Source organism: Eptatretus burgeri, chromosome 12 (genome assembly GCF_056783735.1).
Source record: "Eptatretus burgeri isolate ZD-2024b chromosome 12, Ebu_testis_v1, whole genome shotgun sequence".
NCBI lineage: Eukaryota > Metazoa > Chordata > Myxini > Myxiniformes > Myxinidae > Eptatretus > Eptatretus burgeri.
The window spans coordinates 11785829-11809123 of record NC_140972.1 but is presented as its reverse complement, the minus strand read 5'-3'; the positions used below and the strand labels follow the sequence as shown (position 1 = coordinate 11809123).

General features: G+C 41.4%; 1 protein-coding gene across 7 annotated transcripts in view; it reads right to left on the bottom strand.

Annotated features, from left to right (window-relative positions):
• Positions 1 to 23295, bottom strand: part of DYSF (dysferlin) — a 180390-nt gene that overhangs the window by 120905 nt on the left and 36190 nt on the right. For all 7 annotated transcript variants that reach the window (XM_085849530.1, XM_085849528.1, XM_085849531.1 and 4 more), the window contains exons 6-16: positions 22108 to 22301; positions 18671 to 18799; positions 18329 to 18391; positions 17960 to 18010; positions 17449 to 17479; positions 16367 to 16482; positions 14392 to 14515; positions 13982 to 14085; positions 13821 to 13889; positions 10269 to 10312; positions 2751 to 2833 (exon numbers count right to left, since the gene is read on the bottom strand). In XM_085849530.1, coding sequence (XP_085705656.1) covers positions 2751 to 2833; positions 10269 to 10312; positions 13821 to 13889; positions 13982 to 14085; positions 14392 to 14515; positions 16367 to 16482; positions 17449 to 17479; positions 17960 to 18010; positions 18329 to 18391; positions 18671 to 18799; positions 22108 to 22301 — 1008 coding nt within the window. The remainder of the gene's footprint in view (positions 1 to 2750; positions 2834 to 10268; positions 10313 to 13820; positions 13890 to 13981; positions 14086 to 14391; positions 14516 to 16366; positions 16483 to 17448; positions 17480 to 17959; positions 18011 to 18328; positions 18392 to 18670; positions 18800 to 22107; positions 22302 to 23295) is intronic.

The following is a 23295-nucleotide window of genomic DNA, read 5'->3' as shown; positions in this document are numbered from 1 at the left end:
AAACTTCTCCACATTCTCAAGGGCAAAAGATACAGGGTCCAAGTGCAGTTGGGTACGACTGGGTAGAGTGGGTACTGAGTGAAGGGTTGGGGACAATATTTGGGAAAAAAAAAACCCAGAAATGAGGCATTCAGCCTTCTCACAAGCGGTATCGGCTGTGGTGGCACCTAAAGTGAGGGAAGAGATGGAGGTGGAGCAAACTCCAGGAAAAGACAACTACAAGGGCACTCGGGAGAGCACGTACCTCCACCGCACAATGCCTGATCCAGTCGAACATATCAGGCCAAATAAAAATTTGAAATATCATGCTATATATTATTTTTGGCCCGATCTCTCAATATTGAAGAATCACTTAAACGTTTTTTTAAAAATAAATAAATCATATCCGGATCCAGATCTTCACCAAAATTGAAACAATTCTTCATTGTCACATCCCCAACCTGTTGACCAAGTTTCGTCTGGTTCCATGCACAACTTTTTTGAAATATCATGCTGTATGTTGTGAGCAGTAAACCTCTGCAACTTCACATCTCAAGATTCCCAGTGTGGACAAAGACAAACATGGGAAAGGTGGAAATAATTATTGGAGAAACCACAGAAAAAAGTGGTGCTGTAGATATGGGGAGGTGGGGGGGGCGATTTACCAAGCGTTTATGTGAGGCAACGTTTGGAAAATAATCCTCGTGAAGAAGTATAAAAAGAGGAATAGATTGCGATTTATCAGAAGAACGGGGAGAAGTGATGCATAAAATCTGTTGAACAACTTTTTAAGGAAGGAAGACGCATTTGATTCAATGACGATATTTCAAAAAGGAAAAGAATGAATGAAGTTCAGGAAATACAGGCACAGGGAATTAAAGGCAGACTGTTTTGGAGTGAACAACAAAGCGTTTTTTTATTTTTTGTTTTTTTAAAGCGAGACGGGGGGAGGGGGAACTATGCAAATTTGGAGAGGCTGAATGTACAATTCTTGGGATAAAAGAACAACAAAAACACAGAATTTGTGCACCAGCAATCCGAGGAATCGGCTTTAGCGACACTAACACCAATTCGACATCACAGCACAAGGTAGTTAAACATGGAAATTTGACAACACAAACAGCAATATACAAAGACACAGCAAATCTGGTCTGGAATAAAAGTGACTGATGAAGTGGAAGGAACAACATTTTAGCCCAAAAATCAATTCAAACCCATCTTGTCACAGCATTGAGATCATCTGTGAGGGAATACGATGTGTATATCACAAGTAAAAGAAAGAAAAAAAAAATGAACAAGAGTTCAGAGAACACCTTAACCCACGCAGTCCTCCGAAAAAATTAAAATAATAAAAAAATAAAATAATTAATTAATATAATTAATTATTTTATTTTTTTGGTGATTTTATTTTTTTAAATTTAAAATTTTATTTTTTTTGGTATTATTAATAAATATTATTTATTTTATTTTTTATTTGATTGGTGAAAAACACCAATCGCTTTTTCGGCACTTTTTAAAAAAAATCCTTCCGTTCAGCAGTATTTGGACAAAAGATTGTGGCATTTTGTCGTGACCAATCAAATTTTCTGCTTGCAGACCCTGCCCACATTTTTATTAATTTTTTTATTAATAATTTTTAATATTAATATAATTTTTAATATTAATATAATTAATTAATATAATTAATTATATTAATATTAAAAATTATATTAATATTAAAAATTATTAATAAAAAAATTAATAAAAATGTGGGCAGGGTCTGCAAGCAGAAAATTTGATTGGTCACGACAAAATGCCACAATCTTTTGTCCAAATACTGCTGAACGGAAGGATTTTTTTAAAAAAGTGCCGAAAAAGCGATTGGTGTTTTTCAGTGTTCAGGTATGCAATTAAATTTAAATTAAATAAACATTAAGGTTGGAGAAAAAAAAAATTTTTTTTTGAAGTTTCTCACCATTGAATTTCCCACTATATTATTTTCAACATGTGACATTAGTTTTTCATGCCTGTTCATGTCCTTTTTGAAGTCCCTCAAAACAGTCAGTTTCCCGTTTGAAATTATTTTCGCTTTTGTTTGACGACCAAACTGGCAGACAGATGGAGACGAGAGTCCATACAATTTGCCAAATTCTGAGCCAAAGTACTGCTAAACTGCAAGTTCGTGTCCGGCTTAGCGCTCAATATACAACGTTCAATTGAAGTGAAATAGTTCTTCGATCATAAATTGGATTTTGGAGACAAAGTGAACCAACTGCTTAACCCCACTTTTCACTTCACAGGCATTGGGTAAAAATTTAACTGCATCGACTACGGACGAACTCACGTTGCACACTCCACTTCCACATTTCTTCATTGCTCAGCAAGTAGTGAAAGTTGTGCTCTGCGGTATCAGTTGAGCCTCACTTTTTTTTTTTTTTTAACCCTTTGAACCCGAGTGGCCGTTTTACCAGCCGCTAGTCAAACCTCCATATAACCGAGTGGCTGGTTTACTGGCAGCTATTCAAATATCGAGATACCCGAGCAGCCGAGATTTTCCTCAAGGCGGCTCATGGTGTGAAGCCAAAAGTCCAAGGAGCTCATGGTTCAGAGGATTAAACATTAATTTAAATTTCATTAAAACTCTTGCCCATACATTTTTCACTGTCCAAAGAGGTTTGCTCAAACTTTAATCCTTTCCATGGACCATCAGAACTGTACAATAATCCTGCAAATATCAATTTACTCTCGCTCGGCAAACCAAGTGCTCCCAAAACCACCAAGCCCCATATTACCTTGAACTTCACCACCAGAACAAGATATTTTGGACATGCAGAGAAAGGCAGTGCCCACAACATCATCGTGACTCATTTGGTCCCTGTCGAGAAAAGGTCACAGAGCACCGTCAATGCAAGCATCCCCAAACACTGCAGCAATCACTAAGGAACAAAGTTCTTATCCTCAGGCACGAGCCTTGCATACGTTTCATTTTTGAAAAGCCAAACACCTATACATTATCATCAACATGAGCAAATACAACCCGTCGCTTCGCTGACAGGGATGTGAAGGAGGGGAGTGGAAGAGAAAAGGAGAGAGGGGGGGAGGTAGAGAGGATTGAGGGAAGGGAGGGAAGGGATGGGCAGAGCGAGGAGGGAGGGGAAACAGAGTGGGTGAAGAATGGGAAGCCAAGGAAGGGGAGAAGAGCGAGGAAGGGGGGTGGAGGTGGGTAATAGCAACACCTCACGAAACGTTGCTGTACACTGTGGGTGGGAGAGGTGCAACAGAGAGAGAGAGACACACACACACACAAACGAGAGGTGTGGGAGGAGAGAGTGAGGAGGGGACAGACAGAGTTGGGGGGAGGAGGAAAAATAAAATAAAATTTTTAAAAAGATAGGTGAGGGGTGGAGGTGGCGTTAGCAAAGAAAGAGATATGTTATGCTTAATGACCGAACACAAACATTAACCAAAAGCATGGAAGTACCGCTCATGGACGACCTAATGATCCCATCAAGCATGAACAACGAAAACAAAGCATTGTGACCAGATATCATACTTTGGTACAAAAAAAAAAAAGAGAGAGAAGGTATTGCAAAGTGAGGTGTTAATGCCAGTGATTTTGGACTAAATGATGCAGAAATCAAGAAAATGATCGAACACCAAGACCTCAAGAATGAAGTGAAAAGATCCTGGAAGCTGAAGAACACTAAAGTTGTACCAGTGATAGTTGGAGCTTCATGAATGATGACAAAAAAAAAACTTCAGAGATATTAAAAAAACCATCTTTGGGAATATTACAAACGAACTGCAGTTAGAAGATGTCCGGAGCTCAGTAACGATCCTGAAGAGAGCCCTCGGCACAAAACTGAGAACAGAAAAACTTAACAGCTTGGTCCATGAATCGAGACCCCTTATCAAAATGAAGGTGGATACTTTGAGCCCACCCTGGGAGGACTCCATTTCACATACGACAACTACAACTCACAATTTTGAGACATAGGTCTGTTTCACCTCCTGAAACCCACCCACATGAGGAGCGAGCAGACAACAGCAACTTGCACGTACACACACACAAACACACACTCATACTTTGAGACCTGGGAAGGCTCCATTCCACTTTCTGAAACCCCCATATGGAGATAACCAACACACACACACACACACACACACACACACACACACACACACACACACACACACACACACACACACACACAACAATTCCGAGCATGCAAATGCATAGGGACATGCAGAAACTAACGAGGAAGCTGAAAAAAGTTCAAACTGTGGAAAGATCAAAGGATTAATAAAATTTCCTTTAATTGCAATCCTATTAAGGTCACACAAAAGTTCCACTCAAGCTGAACATACAAAGCTTGGTAGCAGGAGTTGAGTGTCTTTTGTTTATTTTTGTGGAGCAGGTCATCATTGTTTGAGTGTGGGCCTCATGGTAAACCAACAATTTATGCTTCAATTTCTCGCTGCAAATTCGAGAGAACAAACTTTTGTATTCAATAATAGCATAATAATTCCAAGCTCCATCACGAGATCAGGTTATGCCAGACTCGAGGACAACGGTTAGACTGTTAGAGAATCTGCTCAGAGTCCGAGAGGTCAGCGGTTCAAACCAGGGCCGAATCATACCAGACTAAAAAAAAATGTTCATGCTGTTTCCTCGCTTGACACTCAGCATTAAGAAGACAGAGTACAAGAACAGACAGACAACCATTGGTTGTAACCAATGGGGAGGAAGGAATTCCCCTCATTGCAGGGAGAACAAAAAAAAAGTCAAAAATATGACATCACCGGTACCGAGAATGTCCTGGGAAGTGACGTCACTTCCAAGCTAAGTGGCTACTGTTGCAAGGTAGTCTCATACATATCTGCAAGTGTGTGCATCATGTGTTTCAGCTCCTCTGAGCTTTAGATCCTGTTTTAAAAAATAAGAAGAAGAAGAATAAAAAAAGGAACATCACATCATAATCAGGCACTTGTCAAGAACCACAAACTGATTAAAAACATCCCAACAAATCAACTCCCTCAAATCTTCATTATTTGAGAACTTCATACCTTTGTTGATGCATTTTGCAAGGAATTTACTTTACATGTATCCAGTGATTCATCGCTTGATCGGATTTTAAAAAACACAGGATACATTTTAAGAAACAACAACATAGGCCAACTACAAAGACGTCATGTCTGAGGCCTGAGGATATTGAGGTCCATTCTCAACAGAATTTGATCCAGTCATACATACCCTCTCACAAGAATAGTACTAACCATTTGTTGAATGGATCCACAACAAGTGCCATGAGACTGGATTCATATGATGAAGTGCATGTCGGTATTTTTTTGAAGACATGGGTTGTCAACAATGCAGCCCAGTAAAAATTTAGCTCCAGGACAATGCTGTACCTTCAAGTGTTTCGACACCCAGGCATTTGTGAGCTTCTTTATTGCCCAAGATAGAGACTGAATTTAAAAATGCAAAACAAGGGGGATTATTCATCAAGTGATCAAACAAACTTTGTGGTGCATCCGATCATACCAGTTCTCAAGAAGAGTGGCAACATCCGAACTTGCGGAGACATGAATCAACTCGATAACGCAATTACGAGCAAGAAGCTTCAAAATGCCTGTGATTGATGAGATGCTTTCCAAACTGGCTGGTGCTACTGGGTTTTTTTTTCAAAACTAGATGTTTCAAGTGGGTTTGGGTTGGTCCCACTCCATCCTGATTCATGCAACGACACAACGATTGCCTCTCTAGATTGCCTCTACCATTGGCAAGTATGCCTTTGACTACCTCCTGGTAGCACATCAGCACCACAAATATTTCAGAAAAAATATGCAACTGGAAGGTCACAGTGAAGTCAGGTCCTACGTTGGTGATACTTTGGTCTTTGGAAGGACTCAAAACTGGCAAGAATGTAGTTTCAGAAAGAACCAGAAAAAGTGACTTTCAGAATGACGAAGTCGAATTTCTGTCATATGATCAAGTCACGAAGTTAGAGGTTCGCAAGCTAAACGTTCAGGCGACTATGGACATGGAGCCACTTGAAAACAAAATAACTAGTCTTTGATATGAAAAAAAATCACATAGGCCGTTGCATCGGAAACCTGTCCAGTCAGTGATCAAGCCACTGAATGATTTACTTCAAGACAATGCTTCATGGGTTTGGGATCAAAGCCAAATTCATGCCTTCAAGATAAAATTTTGAACACGAGACTGCAAGCACAAGATATCCATGGGCAAAGGGATGCACTGAAAAAGCCATACACGTTGCAGAAATGATCGTCCTACAAATTGATCCATATCTTGGGCTGATGTCCTTCGGTAAGACTCTTATTGGGCCGACAGGTTTTAGTCCAGCATAGCTGAGGCTGTGTCGAAGGTTGAAGATAACCAGGCTGACCTTGTTCCATCATCTTCCAACAATATCAATCATGCAATTGTGAAGAGCAACGACAAGGCCAAGAAAAAGATGCGTATTACTCAAATCAGAGGAAGGCTCCCAAACTTCAGGTCATTGACAAGGTTTGAATCAGAAATGCTCAACAATCGACCTGGGAACAGTCGAGTACTAGCTACTCCACCCCGAAACCCAAAACAGCCCATCATTGAGCAAGCGGCTAACAGCTCATCATCGATACTCCAGCTGCTATTGGAATGGAAAGCTGAGAAATGTCATGTATAAAACTCATTCTGGCAGAATCAAGCCAGTTGAAGACCATCTTTAATTGAAACAAGAAAAATGGTCTGGGCCAGAATAACGCCGGTCATTTTGACCAGACTGTCATGTCGTCCACCCAGATGGTATCACTCAATTTTACTCGAAATTTGAGTTGTTTCTTTGCTCTTCGGACAGGCATTCAACTTGAAATTTGATTAATGACCATTTACTCAACTATTTGGTCCAGGAATTGTTCTGTTTATGAGAATCCTTTGATTGGCTTTTGAAGCCTTTAATCATTATTTGTTGGGGGGGGGGGGGGTTGGAGGTCATGGACAGGTTGAAAAAGTGTTGCTTTGGCATATGAATAATAAAATACTTCCATCATAGCTGCTCCCTAAACCGGTGTGTTTCCTGATCATTTCCTGATGTTCAGCTACCGTTACACTGGAGATAACCCGACTTTACGAAAAACACCGTGGGATAATTAACGTTCACCAACTAAGGCCAGTAGACACTAATTAACGTTCAGGTCAAGAATGAAATAAGCATGACTGCTCAAAGGTAATAATCTTTCCTCTAAATCACCTTGTGGTACACACACACACACACACACACACACACACACACACACACACACACACACACACACACACACACACACACACACACACACACACACACACACACACACTACTATGGAAAGGTATTTCTCATATTGCATGTACAAGCAAGTTTCCCATGTCCACACGGGATTCTAAATAGGGCAGGGATGGAGACGGCCAAAATGCAAATGCCATCTGTTATCGAGCTGGAAAGCTGGGAGCAATACTTCACATTTATTGTCTGACGCAACATAAATTCCAACTTGAATTTCTACAACCTTACCTAATCTGATGAAAACTCAAAATTATGAATAATAATAATAATAATAAACTATCTCATATGCTTCATCTTCCCCTTTCACACGTATGGTTCTCATTACTGTATCATAATTCACGACTTTTTCGATTTCAACAGACTGCTGACTGCTCTCAATTCGACCTTTCCTTAAAATAAATAAATAAATAAATAAAATCCAACTGTTACAGCATTTCTTCTCTCCATTCTCTTAATTCACCTTTATTGCATCCATCAAGAAATGTCTTAAATCGCATCTCTGACCTAAAAATTAAAAAACAAACCCAGTTTGCTATGAATGTTCGCTTTCCATCAACCATTCTTTTTTTTTTTCCAACTTCAGTACAAACTCACCCCTCTCAAAGCAACCATCACACTCTTCTCACTCCAAGCTTCCCTCTCACCTTTCTCAAAAAACTCCCCCCTCACCTTTCTCCTCCCTCACTCACCCTTCTCAAAGTTGCCCCCGCCCCTCATGTTCACAAAGCTGCCTCTTTCCCCTGCCCTCTCACCTCCATCTCATCACTCCTCAAATCCTCAACTGCCTTCTGCCCCCTCTCTTGTCCCCCCTCTCCCCCAGCACCACAGAGCCTTTTCTCCTCCTCATCCAGCCCCTCCCCCAGCTATTCTGCAGTCCCTACACTCTTTCAACTCTTCTCCTGACTCCCCTCCTCCCATCCCCTGCACCCAAAGCCTCCTCCCCTCCCTCTTCACCAAGAAAGTGGACCTCAAATATCAGGGGCCTTCGCTCAAACCTGACAGATCTTTCCATAGTGGTTGCCACTGACAAACCAGACATAATCTGCCCAACAGAAACTTTCCTCCCCCAAGACGTGTCCGACTCCCAAGTATCTCTCCCTGGTTACTCCCTCCTCCGGTTTGATAGACCTGAGCCTCGTCCTAGTGGAGGAGTTGCTCTCTTCATCAAAGACTCTATCCCTCACTCTCCATGCACTGCCCTCACCACCCACACCCCCAGGAATCCCTCTGGCTCCGGCTTCCCCTCCACTCCCACCTCATGTTTAGATGTGTACTGTACCGTCCACCAAACAGTGATGACTCAATCTACACCTCACTATCCAAATACATGGAGCAACTTCGATCTTCTCATCTGAACTCTTCCTCATATGTAGTGACTTCAATTGTCATCATGCCAGCTGGCGTGGTGTGGGTACCTCTCTCACCCGTCATGGCACTTCAGCAAGAGTTGCCTGCGACTCATTGGGATTGACAATCGGTCAACTTCCCGTCCCGGATCTCAACCAATGGTACTCCATCTCTTCTGGATCTGATTTTGATAAATTTCCCTGAAAATATCTGCTGTTCTTCCTCCACTCCAATCGGTTCTTCTGACCACGTCCTTGTCAAAGTGGACATCTCTCTGGCGATTATCGGAGAACCACCTCACCGCCATCGAGTCTGGCATTTCACTCAAGCCGACTGGCAGGGTCTCGAAGCAGCTATCAAACTTCTAGATTGGTCTCCCATCGCTACTCTCTCCAACATCAACTCATCCTGGGAATTCTTTGAAAGAAACTTGCTCTCCCTCATGCACAGATTTATCCCCTCTCGTCTTCAGTTGTCCAACCCTCCTCCCGCCCATGGTTCACTGAAGCTTGTGGCGAGGCAGTTGTCCTGAAACAACTTGCCTTTGCCTCAAGGATAACCCCCACTTTAGCAGGGAAAATGGCCTTAAAATGCTTGTTTTGTCATGGATAGCTAACACAGAGGGTAATCTCAGTTCCTTCCAGAAAGCTAAGAACAAGTGTGTGTCTACCCTCAGGAGAGCCAGAAAACAACATCTTTCTAAGCTCAAATCTGAACTTTCAAACCTCTCTCCCTCCTCAAAATCCTGGTGGCATCTAATCAAATCTGTTTCTGGTGTATGTTCCCCCTCCATCCCCTCCCTAACCTCAAATGGCCGCACTGCTGATACCGCATGTGAAAAGGCTGAATGCCTAAACTCGCTGTTTGCATCGAAATAGTGTCCGAAAGACATCGCTTTCTGTACCCACCTTACAGTCGCATCAACATCAACTCATCCTGGGAAAAGGACTCTGTCCTTTTAGTCTGACAAAATGTAGAGCTTGCTGTCAAACCTCGACTCAGATTCTGCACTCTGTCCAGATGGCATCAGCCCACGTGTCCTAAAAACCTGCTCCTCTGCTCTTGCTCACCCTCTCTGTGTTCTACTCACCCTCTCATTTGCTCAAGGTAATTTGCCATCTGCTTGGAAATCAGCAAACATCACTGCCCTGCATGAAAAAAGGTGCAAAACAGATCCCTGCAACTACAGACCAATCAGCCTTCTCCCAATCATCAGCAAGGTTATGGAATCCATTATCGCTGTGCAATTTTGTGCTCGCTCTCATACGAGCCTCGACAAGGTATACCAAAAAAAAAAAAAAAAAAAAAATTGCGTATCAATAAAATACAGAAGTTATAAAAGTGTGGGCATTAACCCAAACGCAAGGTCAGGTTCTTTGCTGGTGTACACACGTAAATAGATATTGTGCACCCGAGAAAGTTAAGTAAATAGCTTTAGATGTTTTGATGAGATAAAACAGTCGAGACAATAAAATATTAGAAATCTAGTTGGATAGACAAGATCAACATCTTGTGCTGCTGATGAAGAAAAGTACATTGTAAAGAAGGACGGATTGGATTAAAACATTGTGCACCCAAAGTTAACCCAAAAATGGATGAAAAGAAACAGGCAAAAATATATTCCAGGCTCACCTGTCATACACAGTGATACGAAGGCGCTCACACATGGATGGAAACTGAAATAGAAGGTAAATAAAAGTAAATTACAAAACATGACATCAAGAAAAGAAAACATCACAAGCAAAATAAATAAAAATAAAAATACATGTCACATGAAAGGGATTTCTGGATGAAAAAAAAATTGTTTGGATGTTTACAAAAGGCTCATTGGCTCAGCTCCAAATGTTATAGAAAATCTCGATAAAGTGCAATGAAACAAAACAGCTCTTTCTCATCATGTGTATACACAGGTGACCACGCAGGAGATGCAACAGAGCACGATGCGTGGAGATGTCCCGTGGAGGAGAACACGGATGAAACGGCCTCGCCTCAATATTTGCATATTAAAGCCATGTGATGCAAAACTGTACTGTTTTTACCCCAGTCAAGAGCATAGTTGCAATTCCAGTTCAGGTTGCAGCCTGGTGTTGGCTTAGTGGTTAGGGTCCTGAGTTCAAGCCCCGTTGGCCGCTGAATCAACATGCACCAGGAGGTTGACTCGGCCTGTCATCCTTCCGAGGTCGGCAAAATGAGTACCAGTGTACTGGTAAGGGGGACATCAGAGGCATAGCCGCGTCCCAACTGATAATGCAACCAGCAGCCACAGGTGGCACGAGAGAGAGACAGAGACAGAGACAGAGACAGAGACAGAGACAGAGACAGAGACAGAGACAGAGACAGAGACAGAGAGGTGAGAGAGAGAGGTGAGAGAGAGAGAGAGACAGAGAGAGAGAGAGAAAGAGAGAGAGAGAGAGAGAGAGAGAGAGAGAGAGAGAGAGAGAGAGAGAGAGAGAGAGAGAGAGAGAGAGAGAGAGAGAGAGAAAGAGAGAGAGAGAGAGAGAGAGAGAGAAAGAGAAGAGAGAGAAAGAGAAAGAGAAGAGAGAGAAAGAGAAAGAGAAGAGAGAGAAAGAGAAAGAGAAAGAGAAAGAGAGAGAGAAAGAGAAAGAGAAAGAGAAAGAGAAAGAGAAAGAGAAAGAGAAAGAGAAAGAGAAAGAGAAAGAGAAAGAGAAAGAGAAAGAGAAAGAGAAAGAGAAAGAGAAAGAGAAAGAGAAAGAGAAAGAGAAAGAGAAAGAGAAAGAGAAAGAGAAAGAGAAAGAGAAAGAGAAAGAGAAAGAGAAAGAGAAAGAGAAAGAGAAAGAGAAAGAGAAAGAGAAAGAGAAAGAGAAAGAGAAAGAGAAAGAGAAAGAGAAAGAGAAAGAGAAAGAGAAAGAGAAAGAGAAAGAGAAAGAGAAAGAGAAAGAGAAAGAGAAAGAGAAAGAGAAAGAGAAAGAGAAAGAGAGAAAGAGAAAGAGAAAGAGAAAGAGAAAGAGAAAGAGAAAGAGAAAGAGAAAGAGAGAGAGAGAGAGAGAGAGAGAGGAGAGAGAGAGAGAGAGTTCAGGTTGCACATGCAACCTAATGGCCATTGTGATGGAGGTGTCTCATCAGCATGTTGAAAACAGGTGTCTTCCCTGCACCACCTGGGTTATCACCATAAAAGCATCTAGCTTGTGGTAGGTCTTCTCTAACAATACTGTGTGCAGCTTCAAGTATGGAATCCACCAATCATCATCCGCTATTCAGCTGATGAAGTCAGCAGACTCTTCTTGAGGTCCTTCTGCAGTGACGAAGTCTAGTTCTTGGGACTGTGGAAGACTAATAGTGGGGCAACTTAGCATAACAATTGTGCATTTTGTGAGGAAAGCACCAAGTTTGGCACACTAGTAGCCCAACATATTATGAACAGATTTGGATGTTGGGCCATCTCAAAATTTTTGATGGCAGTGGAAAATGGCTGCCACAGCCATCAGCAGCTGAATTTGAGATGGCCCAATATCCAAATCTGTTCATAATATGATAGGCTACTAGTGTGCCAAATTTGGTGCTTTCCTCACAAAATGCACAATTGTTATGCTATATTTAGCTAAGTTGCCCCACTATAAGTGTAACAGCTTGTTCCATTTTCTCATAAAATGAAATCTATGCCATGTGGAGCGATGTTTTCTGCATTCTCCAGTGGAAGGTGCCTCAGCAGGTCTTCAATCATGGCCTCTGATCATTCCAGAGTCAAAAGGCATCTGAAGGTTGATAATATGCACAGATGGTGGTGAACATGCTTCACAGCCGTCTGGGCATCTGGAACATGGAAGATTTTGTGAATATGTTATGGTACTCCTTCGTCTGAGGAGAGATGCCGACTGAATTCAAACACATGGATTCCATGTAATGAAAGCTTCTATAGCTATACTTGCTTTTCGCCACAATTTAACTCCTTTTACTCCAGTAGACATATTTGTGCGATTGGAGGCTCGGAACTCAGCAGCACTTTGGGCACTGTATAACCAATACCTTTTCTAATCCCGGCGCGATCGATGCACCAAATTCGTGCTCCCTCCGGCGCACGACTCCGGCGGTCCGTTTATAAACAATCACATCCTACAGGTATGAAAAGGTCACAAAATTCACCGAGAAATGTTTCTTTTGATGTAGTGTTCATTCATTCATCGTCAATGTGAACAAGTCTACAAGCTCAAGTCTTTAAGACCAAGTCTCAAAATTTGTGACTCGAGTGACCATCTCCGGGCGGAGGCACCAGTGGATGAAGTATTGCTGCATTATCTTTCAGCCCTTAGACAGGTTACTGTTAAAATATTCAAGGTTGATTGCTTGGTTCGCAAGGGCAAGATCTGCATCGGCAAACTTTCTGGAGATAATACAAAGCACTTCGCTCCAATATATGTTGGATGATTGGAGCTAAACAACAACAAAATAAAACAAGACTCTTGGGAAAGACAATCATTCAGAGTCCTTACAGAGCTTCTTTTCTCTCCAAGTAAAACTGTCTTCAATTGCTAAGCAGATAAGAAGGGACATGCATTGCGGCTTGGCATGAGAAAAGGTCTGGCAGCTTTCAGCAAAAAAAAAAAAAAAGTCACCATACTATCATACAATGATGAAAGGTCAATTTGTACATTAACCCTCTTGAGTGCACATTGATGCAATAAGAAATCAATAAATAAAAACATAAATAAAGGAAAAGTGGATAATTACTTTTGCCTCTATTGTACACTGAAACAGCAACAACAAAAAAAAAAAGAGCACCAAGAACAGTACTCGGTAGAACACATACCCCCACCAGGCAGGGCAGCTTAGGTTTTTGTCTATCGATTGGCCGCATCTGCATCGGACCTCCAAAATCTAATCGGCTTATTTATCCACCCTACTCATCCACCAAGTTGTCACAATCCGTCCACAACTTTTTGAAATATCATGCTTTGTATAATTTTTGCGCCCTCCACCCAATCTCAACGGTGCAGAATCACTTGCTAAATTTAAAAAATTCTCAGATCCGATCTTCAGCAAAATCGAATCGATTCGTTCTGGTCACACACCCAAACGGTACACCACATTTGGTCCAAATACATCCACCAAATTTGAGATCCTGTTGACAGGCAAATGTGAAAAACATTTTTTTTTTAAACTAGAATAGGAAATAATAAATGCATGACTGTCCTCTCGTGTTCCCTGATGGATCAAGCATGTTCTTACCTGGATAGGTAGACTCAAGGCTTCATTCCACTCCGGGCAAGCATTTTTCTGCACAATCTTTGTTCGGAGCTGCATCGAAACAGGAATAAAAAAAAAGTTTTCCATGTTTACAGGCAAAGTGACCTAATGGCATGAAACTAATAGCAGAAGAGATTAATCACCTTTTTCCCAGCAAAGTGGATTACTACATATGGATCAACAAGATTCTTCTTGTTGCTGTCAAAACCAAAGACTTGCTTCATGGTGTTCAAGACTGCATCGTCCACTGAACGGAAAACGAGAGAAAGAAAATAATTATTGATAATAAAATAATAATAAAAAAATATCTTATTCAGTCTCTCGGCAAGTTGAATTGGCATCGACAATAAGGTTCCAACAGTTTAACACTTACTTGGATTGCTCGGACGAGATACAAGCGTAAAGGTCACCTTATTGACCACAACGCAATGTTAACAGGAAAAGCACATGCGCAGCAAAAGCAATCTGTTACAGTCGCTCATGTTAAACCAGTAAATAATGTACTGAAGGACTTTGTTTTACCAATGTTCATAGTTGAACTGAGACTACATACTCTGAGGGATGTCTTCGGCACGATACACACGCAACGTGAGAAAGGCCCCACGGAGCGAGACTCCGGCCGGACGGAGCAGGTTCTTCTCAACATCGTCCTTTTCTGTCCCTTCAGGCTTGTCATCCTTCCCAACAAAATTCGCACTTCATTTTAAACAGAACACTCCATTACAAAGAAGCATTTACTTGAAATAATGTACATTGCTGCAAAAAGGGAGGCGGTGGAGGAGGAGAGGACAGGGTGCTCGAGCCAAAAAATTATAGATTTCATTTACTAAAGTGATTCTTTGGGTCGAAGATTCAGGAAATGCATGATTACATCACCCAACCTGGGGGGGGGGGGGGCAAGCTGAGAAAATTAACGTTGACCTGGCCAAGGCCAGCCAATTAATATGCAACTTTAACTCGAAACTTGGACACAGATCCAAAAACAAACCAGAATATTCTTCTCTTTCAGTTTTAGATTCCTAATAATACAAACATATTTAATTTACCTTTTCATTTTCAATATAATTGAGTTTGCACCAGAGAGCCATGATTAGTGTGTCCGTATGCTTGAACATCATACGACATTAAACATTCTTCATTAACCTCCGCCATCGAAGATGAACGGATTACTGTCTTCACCCCTGTCTGTTTGTTGGTGAACAGTATTACAGAAAAACTCCTAGACCGATTTCGACGAAACTTGGTGGGGGGATTAGGTATGGTCCAAGGATCATGCCATTAGATTTTGGACTTGGTCCAAAGTCCAATATCGCCACTATGGTGGCCATTTTGAAAAAATATTTGAATTTTTGTTTTTGCATTTCTACATGTTTTAAGTGATTTCCAACCAAAAAAAAAAAAACTAAATTTGTTCAAGAAAAAAAAAAAAAATTTGCAACTTTTTGTCAAAAAAATTTAGATTACATTTGAAAAAAAAATTTGAATTTTGTTTTTTTGCATTTCTACATGTTTTAAGTGATTTCCACCCCCCCCAAAAAAAAATGTTAGAGAAAAAAAACCCAGCAATTTTGCACCTTTTTTTTCAAAAAAATTTCGATTTTTTTTTGGCATTTCTACATGCGTCTCGATCTCGTTTAGTTTATTCAATCGTGGTTCAATAGAGTCTGATCTGTTTTGACCTACAATGAATAGGATATCAGGTTCACTTAAGTGACCCAGCAGTGTTGGCGGCGGAGGTTTTGCACTCGACCGAGTGCCCCCCCTCGAGTTCTTTCAGTTTCATCCAGAAGTTTAAGACATTATACAATTATGGATCTTACCAAAACTTAGCGTATAGTAGTCAGGTGCCACCTCCAAAGAAATCTGTGAATACGCGATTGCCATTTATATGACGTAGAGCCGACCGAAGGTGTACGCGAAAACTTTCAAGATAACCCCAAAATCACAATCAAATGGTCAACGCAGATCTTGACGTCTTCAGCAGGTATTTAATTCCATTATTTGGAAGGTAAGTGCATCCCAAGTGTCATGGACGATGGAGGTCGCAAATCATTCGGATATTCACAATTACCGAGACCAATAGAAATGAATTTTAAAATTTGTGGCAAAAGGCAAGTTGGATATGATAGACTCAGAAAGTGCAGCTTGACGGTTCATCAGCTTCGCTCAAAATAATGGAGTTAATGTTTCTGGGTTCCCAATTTATAACAAACTACTACAAAAGGATTCTTCAATGTGCGAAATGCTGCGTATTGGTGTAACTGATTGAATTAAATAGATCAGTCCTTCTTCCTTACATTCCCAATGAAATAAAAAGTAAACTTTTTTTTTTATCCACCAGGCCTGCAAATTCAAGGTGTAAAAAGTAAATGATTGTCCCAAGCATAAATTAAAATATACACATGCAAACCAAAAGATAAATAAACAAAATATTGAATAATTTGATGGCTTGATTAATTATTTAGAAAAAAAAAAAAAAAAAAAAAAACCTCACCACACCAGTTAAAGGTCACTCCGGTGTTTCTTACCGGAACATCATCACCAGAACCAAGGACGATCAGTGAGACCTTCAGGTAACCCTTGGGTCCAGAAGTCACACTGTCAGGGTCCGTGAGAAGGACCCACTTCCTGATGAACGCATGCTCTGTTGAGGACGAAAATGGAAGAGTTAAAGAAAAAAAAAAAAGGGATTAGATAATCAAAATATGACTGGTTTGTCCTTCATTCTCCATCAGTTCTCAACATACTTCAGAGCAAAATGGCCACAATGCACAATGTTTGTAATAGAAGTTTAGTACAACTGGTGAGAGAGCACCATTTACTGGAGAGCGCTTGCGATAAAAGGAATGGAAAAGGCGGTTACTACCGCAATGACAGCTCAGACAAAGGGCTCATTTTACAGAACAATGGTAGGTACAGTAACAAATGCAGAGTGACAAGAGAATTTCAAATATAATCGGGAAGGTCCCCCTTCCCTTTCCCAGAGGCATACGAGTCACAATGCTGGGCTACCAAGTTCAAATCCACCATTTTATGTCCATTTGTCTACCAGGTATCGATATCCCACCAATTCGGTGAAAGTGCAACGACACCTCCCAAGGCCGACTGCATGCGCACGATCGATTTGCGAACTGTTTGGTGAGCCTCGAATAGTGTAACTAAACAGAACACAAAATTTACCCCGTGGTTAGATGTTCATGGCATTATAATACTTCTGAAAAGACTTGGGATGTTTCACGAAGTGAAGCAAACAAACCGTTTCACTTAGTCTCTTCTACAGGAAATTATTCACTCAAATCACGACCAAATGAATGTTAATTATGATGCACACGCACAACAAGCACCGCACACAATAACATGGTTGGGTGGCTACTTCACCAGTGTTCCTCTCTTACTGACATGAACTAAGTTGGAGTACAAGACGAGACCATTTGGTACAAACTAAACCAGTGTCCTTCCCGAGTCACATAGTAAAACCCATCAATATCAGGAAACAAAGAGAATGCCTCAAGTTCATTTTTGTGCCACTGCAGTTGAAGGTCAAACAATTGCTGCCAATAAATACAACATGAACAAACAAAAAGGGCAAATTAACAAATCTGGGACTTACTTGGTTCATTATATACGACTCCAATGTCCAACTAAATGAGCAAAAAGAAAAGACAAGTTGGTTGTGAAAAACACCAAAAGGTTAGCGTCAAAACAAAAATAAGTTAGTCTCAAAACAAAGGTAGGAAATGCAAAATGTTCGAACTCGGGGTGAGACCAAGGAGGTCCAGCACACACAAAATGGCTCATATTAAGGTAACTGGGTTTTGATTTTAAAAACCACCTGCCACGTCAGTGAAACTCACGAGCATCACAAACTGTACCACACTGGGTTCAGATGTGGTGAGTTGGGATCAACCATTATGTACAAACCAAGGAAAAGCCCACACTCAAAACAGTCCATTATGGATATTAGAGTTATTTGACCTTTTAACGTCCATCACAACCCTCAAACAGTTTTCATTACCCACAATGCCAAACCGTTACAAGACGTTTCAACCCCCCCCCCCCCCCCCCCACATCCGAATGATATAACATTCACACGAGAGTTCGACACCAGTTCACAACACCACCTTGAAGGTGCCGATTTCACAATCGGATCGAAGCGAGCGAGCGTTCAGCACCTGCAGGGTGGAGAGAGCGCACACAACGCAGGTACCGAGATGCATGGTAAAGTTCAAGAATACTACAGAAATTCCAACAAAGCGTTTGGAAAGCTCACGAGGGAGGAACAATTAAGGAACGTACACATTGCTGGTCAATTCACCAAACCTCTCATGGGGAAATAAACTCACACCCTGTACCAAGGTCCAACGTAAGGTGACAGATGGAATAAAATTAAAAAAAAAAAAATAACTCACACGAGGTACTGTGTGAAGCTATATTCCAAGAGGCAAAGAGAAAAAGATATTGCAAAATAAACATGGACAAAACCATCTTACCGAAAAGCCAATTTGCTCATCAAACAGCGTGGCTGGAGACTGGTGGAAATTGAAGAAAAAGATCTGGAAAAGAAAACAAAAAAACAAGATGTCATGCAGAGCACGATACTTTCAGGCCCGTCCGAGCAGCAGACAGAAGAACTAGGGAGACACTCCAGATAAGACTTCTCATGATCTGCAATTCTGATAAACGGTTTTGCTGTGTAGTGCGGTAGAGTTCAGTTCACTTGTGTTATTAGTACTGTGAGTATATTTCAGTTTACTTGCGTTATTGGTATTAATATATTTCAGTTTACAAAAACATAATAATAAATTTTCTATTTTTTAAACCATGGTATCCACCTCATTCCAGAAGGGACTTCCACCAGCACGTATCCGAGTGCGCTTCATTTTCCGACCCACAGACACCTTCACCACCGGATGGAGGTTGTTTCCTGGAAGCTGCCGCCCCTCCACAACACGCACACGTATCTGAAATAACAGCCACAGAGATGTCACGTGGTTTTACCAAACCGTTTTTCTAGTTGCCAATCACAAAAAAAATCAAAAACAAAATTGTCTCAATGCCAGGGGCCATTTCAGGAAGAATTAAGCAATCGTTGAATTAAGTTTCACTTTGGGTATGAGATGTACAAAGCAGAGTCCCTGTGGGATTAGCTGTCAGATGCAGAACCATCATTGCAGTTACAACACCACCACCACTTTGCAATGGGGTTACAGTTCACTGGAAAATATTGCTCATCACAAACCACACATTACCATTTTGTGCTTCGTATCAAAAAATCTGCTCAGTCAGCAACCGCATCCGTTTCATAGTTTTCAGTTACATCAATCACAAAAGAAAAAGCTAACTCCAGGTGCTTGTATTTCTCACCCAGCTCATGTCTTCTTTACCATATTCACTCCCTCTGGATGCTCCTTCCTATTAACCACATCCCTAAATGGATTTGAAATAAATAAATAAAATACAAGACACATCACACCTCTCCTGACATCACACATAAAATAGTCTACCACTCCCCCACAACGACCATCATCCATGAGCCAGAGGACTTCAAAAGAGCATCACAGATCCAGGTATTCTCAAGAAAAGCTCTTATTGGATGATCCCAACTCTCACCCTTTGTGGCGACATCATCCACTTGGTAAAACCAACTTTAAAATCTGGTCCATCTTGTCCGCATTCGGTGCTGACAGTCATCGTCACCACAGCACACCACCCATCATTGACCGTCTGGAGGACTCGACCCTTCAGCTCCAGGCCAACGATGCCTAAAATCCCTTCCGCTCCACAAGCAAATCATTTCAATAGCACAACTTTCCATCCCAAAGCCCTTTCCTTGGATTGATAGACTGAAATACTCAACTTGTTCCTTAGAATACCAACTTCATGTTATATCTTGGTCTCGCCACAAAACAACCAACCAGTATAGATCAATCCTCAAGCGAGAGTTCAACACCAAGCTCACTTCCTAAGGTCTGATATTTCTGCACTCCATCTTCCAAAAGAAAATGGAGACTAAATCAATGATCAGAGAAGCATGCTCATCATCAAACGTTTTCCTGAAGAAACAGACTCAGTACAAACACAAGAGAATTATGGCATTGGGCAAACTCCATTATTGCTGAGAAGGCTGAGGTTCCCAATTGCTACCACTTCCAACACACACACACACACACACACACACACACACACACACACACACACACACACACACACACACACACACACACACACACAATCATCTTTAATGGCTGCTTCCTACAACAACGTAGCTTTCCATTAAAAGGTGAAAAAGCATCTGATCAATTTCAACTGGTCCCATGTCACCAGCTTGATAGTCAAAAAAAAAAAAAAAAGACACTGAAACTTCACCTTTGTATTCACCCGAAGAGGCGTTCGGTGAATATATATATATATATATATATATATATATATATATATATATATATATATATATATATTATTACGAATTTGGAAGCCTTGTGCACACAGACAGACAGCCGTCCCCGTAGCTTAGTTATTTCGATAAGTGTGTGTTTCTAGTTAGAATCCCATCCTAGTTAGAACCTAGTAGAGTGGGAATTGGATGTTCGTGCGCTGCAGAGTTATTTTGACAGTTAGGGTTTTCTTTTATTTTTACACCCCAGCTAACTACAACAACACACCTGCCTAAGCTTCCTCCCACCATCCTCCACCAGCACCTTTACACGTGTGCTTGTCAGCATATACGTGGGCGGAGGTCACGCAGGACCATATTACTCTCCTTGTTTGAAGGGCGGTCCGCTTTGACGGCCGTCACGCCCCTCCGGTCCAATCAGCGGACTTGGAGCCCCTTTCGGCCATTCATGGGGGCGACGAGCGATTTGCGCGCCAAAACCGTCCAGTGAGGGGGCGTTCCGCCCCCCCCCACCCCCCAAAGGGGAATAAGGTTGCGGCGCGATCGCACAGGCGGAGAGCGTAGCCGTCGGGACGAGCGCGAGAACAAGGATGATTGCGTTTGGTCCGCTCGAGCGCTGAACACATCTCACGACACTGGTCGCATCTCGCTACTGACGCTTCTTCTGCTCTCGTCTCGTCGCCGACGTTGAATCGCTCTGGTCTGCTGGAGCGCGGGTCGCATCTCGTCGACGGTAGGCTGGTCGCATCTCGACCAAGCCACACAAGGCAGGAAGGTCCCATTATTCTTTCTGGGTATCTGTGTGCGTGTGCATATCCGTGGAGCCCCATCTTTAAGTAGAAACTGGATAAGTGCTTTTGCTTGTACATTGCATTTCATATAATCAGATAACTCTGCTCCTTGTGGACTGCCCCCCACCAATAATAAATAAATCCCGTTAAATGTTTCAGCTCGTTTCTGTGTTTCTTTCATTGGCTTAGCACGGTGCGTGTTTGGGAAGCGGCAAATTGTACATTTGGACCGACGGGACTTCGGTAACCATCCGCTCAGGTTACACATGGGTCGAGCACGCATACGGCTCGTCCCGTACGAGTGCCGTCGAGGGTGTGAATTAATCGGTAGCTCGCCACGTGGGCCTCTAGGTATTTTGAAGTTTGGCAGATAACTCTGTCCCACGTGGTTGAATTATTGACTATTCACGGCCCTGTAAGGGACCCGTACCTTCAGAGTTTTCCAAAAAGTACGATCTAGATTCCGGGTATTCAGTAGAGTCGACCCTACTGCTCCACCTAGCGGTCGTGCTCGCAACAATATATATGGTGGTTGGAAAGGACATGCATGCGCACATGGAAAGGACATGCATGTTGGCAAGGAAAGGACAAACAAACTCAAAAACATCAGCAGTTAAATAAAAGTATGAATTAAATAACGAGGGGGTGGAAATAAATGGTGATGGTGTTGCATTTGGGAAGAGGGGATGGAACAAGAGTTTAAACCTTTTGGAGATGTGTGTGTGTATATATATATATATATATATATATAGTGTCCATAAAGTCTCCTTATAACTTATACCATCTTAATGTGCTTCGTGCAACTAATTGTGCCCATATAGAAGTGTATTAAATGAGGCAAAAAAAAAATATATATATATATACCTACTCATTTTGTAATAATTTCCACAGGTTTATCTATTCATTTGCTTTTGTAAGAAATTTTAAATTGTAAAGAGACTTTATGGACAATATGTATATATATATATATATATATATATATATATATATATATATATATATATATATATATATATATATATATATATATATGCTGTTAGTTTTTATTTTACAAATTATTTCACAAGATGGAAGGTAATACTCAGACCTGGAAATTCTGTGGTTTGCTTGAAAGGACACGGGCAGGTTTTTTGGCCACACGTGGTGGAGCACGCCTCCTCACAAAGCCTGCAGGTGGAGACTTGGGATCTTGGAACACTCCCTGATGATCACCTGCACCGTTTTCATTGTTCACGTCTTGTTCATCATTGCTGCTGTCCTCGAGCTCTTCCAGCACAACGTCTAAGCAAATAACACGTTTACCAACACGACTTGAAAAATCACCATGGAGAGACCCAAGTCATAATCTGACTCAGGCCTGTCCACCTGTAGGCACGATTGTGTAAAAGTTCCTCTATAAGCTTCAGAGCCCACAAAAATAAAGTAAATAAAATATAATTGATGCCCAACAGGATGGCTGTGTGGAAAGCACACCTCATTGGTCAAGACCCTTGGAGTATAATGCTGGTGTTGCACACGAGTCCATGACTCATAGTTGAGACAAGTCTGAAGACTACAAAGGTTCACGAGCGGTATTTGACGATGTAGATTGTTTCAGAAGTCAAGGATGAGACAATGTGATAATGTTTGACCAAGTTGTAAAAATGATCAACATGATGTGGTACGAGTGACAGGTTATTAGCTGCAAAATGTCAAAAACCCGGTTTCGTTCAACAACTTTCAAAATTTGACCTTTGCATAACCTTTAAAGGTCACAAACATTGTGGACATTAAAATAAGGAAACAGGATACGTGCTATAGCTTATTCGAGATAGTTCGTCGAAGAAGGTTGAAAACCCGGTTCAATTCCCACAACTTTGAAAATTTGACCTTTGTGAACGTTAAAGGTCAAAGATTATGATCTTTGGTGCAAAACTTCCTCTGGAACATTCCAGGAACAATATAACGTCATATAGGCTATATGGCATTTCGCACTCCTCGGATTATCCATACTTTGATGAAATCAGCATAAAAACAAACTTGAAGGGGGCGCCACGAGCATGGTGTTCGAGATAGAGCAAAATGGTTTCAAGACTTTAGGTGGGGAATGACCTCAAGATTATGCATAAAAAATATTGTCATCCCAGCTGTCAAAGTTTGGGTGGTCGTAGGATTTTTAAGGGCAAAATTCGAAATTTTCTAAGTTCGTGACCTTGTGACAAAAATGAAAAAAAAATAAAATAAAATAAAATAAAATCGAGCTCCGTGGGGCCATGCAGGTGCCATTGGGCTAACC